The 8,520-nt window shown below is 40.4% G+C and overlaps 1 protein-coding gene across 1 annotated transcript; it reads left to right on the top strand.

The window, feature by feature from the left end:
- Window positions 1-1,063: 1,063 nt before the first annotated feature.
- Window positions 1,064-7,104, top strand: LOC103770288 (growth hormone-regulated TBC protein 1-like; the record flags this gene model as incomplete). The annotated part of the gene is made up of 2 exons (XM_008937544.1): window positions 1,064-1,256; window positions 6,946-7,104. Coding segments are annotated over exons 1-2 (352 nt in total), but the record flags the coding sequence as incomplete, so codon positions are not given.
- Between the last annotated feature and the right edge of the window lie 1,416 nt (window positions 7,105-8,520).

The raw sequence follows: 8,520 nt of genomic DNA, 5'->3' as shown, positions 1-8,520 counted from the left end.
GTTTTGGTGTATTTTACACCTGTGGTTTTCGTGTTGGATTTGGAGAGTACACCAACACAAAGGTGACTTCTCTCACTGCCCATTAGGGAACACCAATTTGAGGTCTGAATATAAAAATGTTCCTCTTCTGATTCATGCTTTACCACCCGTGATGATCCTGTGAGCTGGAGTTTACTCAAGGCCGTGCCGGTGCCTCTCCATGGGCAAATTCCTTCTCCGTGAATGAAACGGGTTTGGGAAGTTAAGCCTCGATGTCTGTCTTGCAAACTTTTCTGCATGGACACAACCCTCTGCCAGTTTAACTTCTACAAATCCGATGTGTGTCCTGTACTCAGGTGGTAGTTGGCAGGTGTAAACTGCCCTGGGAAGTTGCTATAAATCTTGTTTAGCAAGATGACTTGAAATATCAAACTAAACTGGAAGCAGACTTGCAGTCCTGAAACCCCATCAGTGTTGCACTCCCTGATATGAAGTGCTGTAGCACTGAAAAACTGTTAAAGATAATAAAGTAATCCTTTTTTGATCCTTTTTTTGATGTCACATAAGACAGTAGATTGAGGGAAGGATTTGTGTTTGGTTTTTTTTTTCCAAGTCCTATACTTGCATGAAGATAATTTCAGGAAATACTCCTTTTAAAAGTAATCTTTTTGACTTGTTTCACCTGTACTTTTTTTATCACTTTTCTGTGCAGAACTGGGTGGAAAGTGAGTTCAGGCCATATTTGAGGTATTATGTTTCACCTTCTTACCTTTCAGCTGTTTGTCTTGTGGAGAAAGATACCTCCCCAGACTTACATGTGGTCGTAATCTGGGTCAATTTTGGACACAACAGATCGTTTGCTCTGAAAACTCCCTAGTTCTAAAAGTAGTGAAATCTGCAAAACTGGCTGAACAGTGCATGTTTAAATTCATTTACTTCAACAGCTTTGATATGCTAAATGGAGTGTAACAGTTTATGTAAAGTAGGTTTTCGTTGGGAGGAGGGAGTTTTGAGCTGCTTTTAGAAATAGCAACTGGAAGTTATTTAAAGCATACTTGCATATATTTTCTTTTGAGCTGTAGGTATGCAGAAACATTTGTACAAGAATTCCTTTTCATTTTTTAGGGTTGATCCATATGGATTTGAAAGGCCAGAAGACTTTGATTATGCCTCCTATGAAGCATTCTTTTCCAGTTATCTAGTGGTACTCACTAGAAGAGCAATAAAATGGTCCAAGCTCCTAAAAGGGAAAAACAGTGTGCAAAAGAGTTTAAAAGGTGAGCTGTATGTCTGTTTATAGATGAAAGTGCATCATGTTGGAACCCATATAAAATCATATTAACCTGCTTTGCATTTTTGAATGTCAAATACTATTTTTTTGTTTCAAATGAAAAACAATAGTATAAACAGTAATCATACATAAGCAAGTATGCTGTTTTTAGGGGATTGTTTATTTGTTTTAAAGCTTATAAAGGAGTAATCCCTCTTTGGCATATGCTATAATATCTTATGACATCTGTAACCCAGAGATTATGACCACTGGCACTTCAAAATGCCATTTTATAGCAGTTTTTATAGCATATTTTATAAATGGTATTTTATAGTTTGTTCTATTGTGCTCTGCTGTGTGTTCTCTTTAAAAAGACATGAGATTATGTGGAAGGCACTGTCTTGAACCCTAGGGATCAAGATGTTAGGGTGCTCAGTTGCTGACTCTGATAGCCTTTTAGATGGCTGAGATTTTCCAGCTCTCCTTATCCTCCTTTTGTAAATGACATTCATCTCACAGCTAAATAAGTGTGTGCTAAGAACCAATGTTAGATTTCTTACAAAGTGAAGAAGGTAAAATTAATGCAGGTGCTAATACAACAGTGGATAAAATCCTGATGGAATTGTTAATGGGCACTTCACAAAGCAGGAAACCCTCTAGTAATGCTTTATCTTGCAAGAGAGACAGGGAGAAATAAATGGAGGGACTCAGAAACTGTTTTTCCTCTTTGCTCTTAATGATGCTGTTCAGCTTGCTCTCTTTTGGAAGTCTTTTGCAGTTGGGCAGAGCTCTCTGTAAGTGTGTTAAACAAAAAGTGAGTAAAACTAAGCAAAATTTAATCAGGCAAGGGCTGTAACATAGCTGAATATTTAGAGCTGTGCCTCAGATGCAGGCTTAGACTGATAATTTTGGTGGGTTTGTAGTTCTAGGCTATTTTCTGTTTTTATTTGCACCAAGAATGGGATAAGCAGTGAGACATTTTAAGTATAACAGTATGTTTAGTGTGTGGATGTCTTGTTTTAAGGCTGAGGAATCCCAGAAAACATAGGTCTGAGTTATAGCTGCTAGATCTTACACTGCTAACCAGAAAGTAGCTACTTCTCCTCTCTTTTTTCTTCCAAATGTAAAGAAGCTTTTGTCAAGGGTGTGTGAATACAGTGATAGTATAGAATATAGAATATAGTGATAACTGCATATCCTGAATTAGTGAGGCCCAGAAAACATAGGTCTGAGTTATAGCTGCTAGATCTTACACTGCTAACCAGAAAGTAGCTACTTTTCCTCTCTTTTTTCTTCCAAATGTATAGAAGCTTTTGTCAAGGGTGTCTGAATACAGTGATAGTATAGAATATAGTATAGAATATAGTGATAACTGCATATCTTGAGTTAGTGAGGATTCTGAGATTCTGCAGAACTTAGTCTTCTAGATGTTGTGGGAAAATCTCAAATTTTGATTCAACTCCTTCTCTTTTAAGAAGTGTGAACTGTGACGGTGGCAACTTGGAGCAGTTTCTATGAGTTTGTTACATTTCTCTTCCTGTGTGTTCCCTGTTCCAGCATTCCAGAATACTACTGTGATACAAACATTATGAATGCCTTTGGTCTGGTTTCAGAGCCAAAACTTTGACCAGATCTCTTCTCTTGTCCACCAGGCTTCAGTACTGCTAGTCATGCTGCCCAACTAGCCATGCAATGGCCATGTAACCATTAATGTGGTTTTAATAATCTCTAACAGGTGACTTTTTGTGAAAAATGTGATCCTATAAATCCAGAGTGGACAAAGGCAACACTTCTTGGCTGCAGTGAGCCCTTGTAGGCAGCTGCATCAACTTTGATGTTACTAACTTTTGCTAAAGATACTTGGATTTGTAGACTGTGAATTTTCATGTCATTATGTGATTTGTAACCTTAAGAAGAGTAGTTGGAATAAATAATGCTGGGTAAACATAATCTTAGTGTAAAATCAAAGTTATAACAATAACACTCCTGCTTTATCCTCAATCAGAAGGGGAGAGCAACAGGTTAACCAGTACAATTACTGATTTTGGAATTCTTCCTTCTTGTATCAGTATTAAGACTGACATCTGTGGCATGTGCACTTAGAATTATGTAAGCAGTTGCTTAAGTGTGAGATTTACCCTGCAAGATGATCCTGCAGTGATTTCCTTGCAGGCAGGCAGAGAGCAGGAGGTCTGCCTGGTGCTGCACTGAGTTTCCCTCCTCCAGGACCTGACTTCATTGCTCTGAAGCTTTGCTCAGGAGCTGCTGGTTCTGATTAACTTCCCCTCTGCTGCAAGTTGGCAGTAAGCTAGAACTGAGAAGAGTTCTTTCATTTGCCACTTCCCCCCTCCTGGATGCAACAAGCTGTCTCTGTGAACCAACAGCCTTATTCTGAGTTCTGCTGGGGCCTTTTCAAAAGACATCCTGCTATGAGTAGATGTGAGAGAGGCATTGTATGTGTGGTATCTCAGGAGCTCCACACCCATTGGTCTTCACACACAGAGAAGCTCCTAATTCCTGTCTGGGTGAGCAGGAAGAAGTGATGCCTTGTGTTCATTTTCCATCTTGGAAATGTGGTGTGTTCACATGCTACTGTGGTAGCCTCACATCCAGAATGGTATGTGTGTATATAATTCTCTTCCACTGTAAAGAAAAATAATTAGAGTACACTTTATCAATGGTAATTAAGCAGTGTATCCTGTTGTTCTGGATCAGTCTTCCTGCAGGGCAGGTCATGGGAATTTTGGCTGACAGTTCATTCTGCTCCTTCTCCAGTCTCTTCCTTCTTATTTTCTGGTATTTGTTTGCCCCCTCTGCCCTTGTTATCTTCACTGCTCTGCACATGAATTTCCAGTCAGTGTTCAGCCAGGTGCCTCATCTCTCTCTCTGTCATTACTGAGATCCTCTTAACTTTTGCTTTTATCCATTCCACCTGGTTTAGTGGGAGGTGTCCCTGCCCGTGGCAAGGGGTTGGAACTAGATGATTAGGGTCCCTTCCAACCCAAACCATTCTGTGATTCTGTCATCCATCTGCTCTCTTTGCTTAGCCCTGTTTACAGGCAGGTAACAAACTGTCTCTGTGATTGCCCAAAGTGGCTTAATTCTCACCCAAAAATGTGCTATGTAAAAGAATTTGGCTGGAAGTGGATTCATCAAACTGACCAGTAGCAGAAGGTGCTTTCTAGTCTGTGCTGTTTTCAGCTCTTTTGTAGAGGTTTTCCTCTAGAGTCCAAGTTAGTTTCCTCAGCATTCAACTGTAATTGTTGCAGCTGCACGTTCCAGCTACTTTTTCAGCTACTATCTCAAAACCACACCCTTCTAATATTTTAAATGAGCTAGTTTTTGTTTTTTAAATGGGGTCATCATACGTAAGCTTAGCCTATGGTGTAGAGCAAAACAATGTTAACAGGGTAAAAGGCAAATACAACTTTATCTACAAGAAAAAAACTTGAAAATTCTCATATTCTACCATTAAACAAGGACAGGCAGGTTTCAAGTGATTTACTTTGTGTTTGCATATGTATCTTGTTACTTATAAGGACTGCATGCTACTGGAAAATGTTATTTTCTACATATGTTTCTCTTGGTTTAAAGCCCCTGGTTTACAACTGGACTTGGATGTGTGAGTTGAGACACTTGCACAATCCAGCTTCATCTCAGAAAGCTTCTGAAATGTTCCAATGGGAGGATATTCTGTGGGGTGCACTGTTGCTGTGGACTTTTCAGTTCCTGAGGATAATGTGGAAGAGAGCCAGCAGAAAACAAAATACACAGATATTTGTATAAAACTCTACGATTTTATGTATAGACTAGGACAGGGATAAATACTATCTGGATAGAAAAACATATTCAATTGCAGCTGGCCTTATTTTCAAAACTACTTTGCTGCTTCTGTTTGCAGATCCTGGGAAGTATAGTGATAGTGTGAGGCAGAAAAGCAGCATATAAAGGGCATTTCCACTCCCCAGGGGGTGGAGGAGCCTGGGGGAGGAAGTCACTTGGGGCCATACAAGCCCCTGGCTGTCTATTACCATGAGAATGATGATGCTGAGGAATAATGAGTGTGTGCTGTGCTGCAGGGCTGCTTTCCCCTTGTGCCAGTGTCAAAAGCTTGTCCCTGCCTCTCTTGAATTTAATGCGTGTTGTTGGATGGGGATGTTGGCTGTGCTTTCAGAATTGACAGTTGTTTCAGAAAAAGTAACATTAGTTATGTTAGGATATGATAATCCAGTCACATAGCCAATAAATTTGCTCCTAGAGACATTTGCAGGCTCATCTGTATGTGTCTTCCTGACCTAAATAAGACTGGCTCCTCATAATCATTCCTACATTTGCTATATCCATCTATATTGAGCAGTAGAATTCAAAATCTTGTAAAAAAGGTGAAGTGGGGATTATTAAACAACCATGGAAACAAGTAAACTCTTCCCAATCTGTCTAAAGAAAGGTTGTAGTTAGTTATTTTACAGCTAGAACACTAGAGACTGTAACCTGTAGCATAAACCCTCTAAACAAAACTGTACCCTGAAGACCAGGTGTTCATTGCAAATATTAAAGGTTCCCTGAGAGAAAGTACCAGGTTCCAGGTTGGTGGATAGCCCTTTGGAGAGGCACAGATCTCTCTGTGCACACTGGGAAAGCAGCTTTGGCTTCTAAAGGGTAGGTGGCTGTGTGAGTTGTTGTAAAACCTTGTTTCACTCTTGTTACAGATCTTTGTGATTTGATAAAACCAGATTAGCTGATGATATTTTGTGTATGTGTCTGTGTGTGTGTGTGGAATAAAAATCTCCACTGTCATTGGAATCCCATAGAATTTAGGGAGGAGAAATTGATGCTTTTAATTGCTACAGCCTCATTCATTTAGTAAGAGAAGTCTAGTTCCTTTGTCAGTTTCTTCTCCCTGGATAAAGCAGAAGGAGCTCAAAAATGCAGCTGTCTTTTTGGGTCAGAAGGGGTAATGCTGATTTCAGATTATGTACCAATGAGCAGCACTGGGTCCTTATTAATATTTTTCATACCATCCCTAGCAGGAAGCTGCTTTGGCTGTCATTAGCCTGATGCTTCTTCCTGCAATCTTGCACCCTAGTTATTTACACTGAATCATCTGCTTAAAAAAAACCCCAAAGCACACCCTGACAATGAGTATGATGCAGGAGATAAGAGCTGCTTTAGATTTGAAAATACTTCCCCAGTTATTCTAGGAAAAATCATCTGCTGCTCCTTCACATCTTCAGTTCTTGGAGAAAAGAAAAAGGACAAAGATCAAGGGGAAATTTTGCAGTTCTTATCTGCAGCCAGAAAGGAGGGAAGAGGGAAGGATTCAAGATCCTAATGGGGCAATAGAGGAGGGAGGGAAGCCTGGGTCTGGAGACCTATATGGGGAGTCTGTGTGGCAAGAATTTAGGAGTGAGTCTAAAATACACTATGGAGCTGAGAATTAAATGCTTATCCTAAATTGTAGCATGGAAGACAAAGCATAAATATCTCTAGTCAAGAGTTTTCCTGTGACTTCTCAACTTTCTCTTGCTCATTTCCAGAAGATACAGCTGGATTAAAAAAATCCAACAACAACCAAACCAAAAAAACCACCACCAAACAACACCACCACCAACAACAAAAACAAACACACACCCCCCAAAAAAAACCACCAAAAGCCCTACCAAAACCCAAACAACACCCAACTTCTTGTTTTGCAGTGAAGAGATACATCAGGAAAGGCATTCCCAATGAACACCGTGCGTTGGTCTGGATGATTGTGAGTGGGGCCCAAGCCAACATGGAACAAAACCCTGGATATTACCACAGGCTGCTTGAAGGAGAGAAGAATGACAAGCTGGTTGAAGCAATCAAAACAGGTTATTGTCTTCATAACACTCTTTATCTATGTTTATCTGTCCTAGGTCCTTACCTGTTAGAGATCAAGTTATGTCATGGAAAACTTACATTTCTGTAGTAGGGGTTTAAGTGCTGAATTAACATGTAAATTAGATTAGCCATAAGCTCTTTAACACCACACATCTTCCCGGGTTCATCTTGTGGTCAAACTCATTAAGGGAGATTAGATATTATTCAGCAAGAAATGGAGAAATACCTTTCCTCTGCTGATCCAGTCACACATGTGCTTTTGTGAACTTTGATCAGTGGCCAGTATTGGTGACAGACCTCAGACTGGCCCACTGGGTGTTTAAAAGAAGCAGCAGGGGAGGACAAGCAAGTAGAAGTTTGCTGTAACTGATATTTGGCCTGAAACCTTCCAAACTGCCAGAGCAGAGCTTTTGTAGAGCCTGTTATTGGCTGAATTACCCAGTGAATGAGTCAAGTGGTTGGGCTGTGCTCTCCTGGACAGGCATGATGCTGGTTTGTTAGCACATCAGGGACAGTTGCCATCTTTTTCCCCCTTGATAAAGGTAGGTGGTTAAAGTTTGGGCTTTATGGATTTTTATTTGGATAACCATCTGAATGCTTTTGGGTTTATGCTCTTTCTCCTCTGCCTCTCCCCACAACAGCAGCAATGCTGTGGGCTTTTGGGACTACACGCCCTAGGGAGGCATTTTGGTGCATAAACTTTCATGTTCCTACAAAAATGAGAGCTGGCCAGAAACCTGCCAGCTCAGATCCTGCTCAGAACTAGAAACAGCAGAGCTCTAACTAGGAACAGAGGGAGCTACTGAGATGACTTTGCAAAGCCAGCCTGGAGAAGGATCAAGCTGGGGTGCAACTGCTGCACGAGGGCTTTGGAAACAGTTTCTTTTCCAGCACGAGGCAATGACATGAAAGGCCATATCATGGCAGTAGGTGGCTTTTCACACAGGTTCTACCATGAAATAAAAGTATTTCTGTGGGGGAGGAAAAATAGTGGAAGATAAAGATCTGTTTGTGAATTATGGAAGCAATAAAGTTTTGGAAGAGCTACTGCATCAATTGGAAAACTGCAGAAGAGAAAACTAACAAGGAACAAGTGAGGGATGGGATAAAGAAAAATGGATTGGAGGGTTTTTTCAGAGGAAACAAAAATAAAAAGATGACCTTGGACTCCTGAGTGATAGATTTCCCTTCAGGAAGGAAGAAACAGTGTGACCATATGAGGGATGGGAGGAACAACATACTTCAGGTGAATTGAAACTTTGTGCTTAATGAACTTGCTGCTCCTGTTGACTGTGCAAATTTTCTAGTGGTCTGTCCCAGTATGAATTGTATGACAGTCAGTTTGTTTCTGCCTGTGTTGTTTTCCCATCACTGTAGTTGTTGTTAGCAGTAAACTGCAGTAAGAT

Source organism: Merops nubicus, unplaced genomic scaffold, assembly GCF_000691845.1.
Source record: "Merops nubicus isolate BGI_N331 unplaced genomic scaffold, ASM69184v1 scaffold21393, whole genome shotgun sequence".
NCBI lineage: Eukaryota > Metazoa > Chordata > Aves > Coraciiformes > Meropidae > Merops > Merops nubicus.
This window is presented reverse-complemented; position numbering and strand designations above follow the sequence as displayed.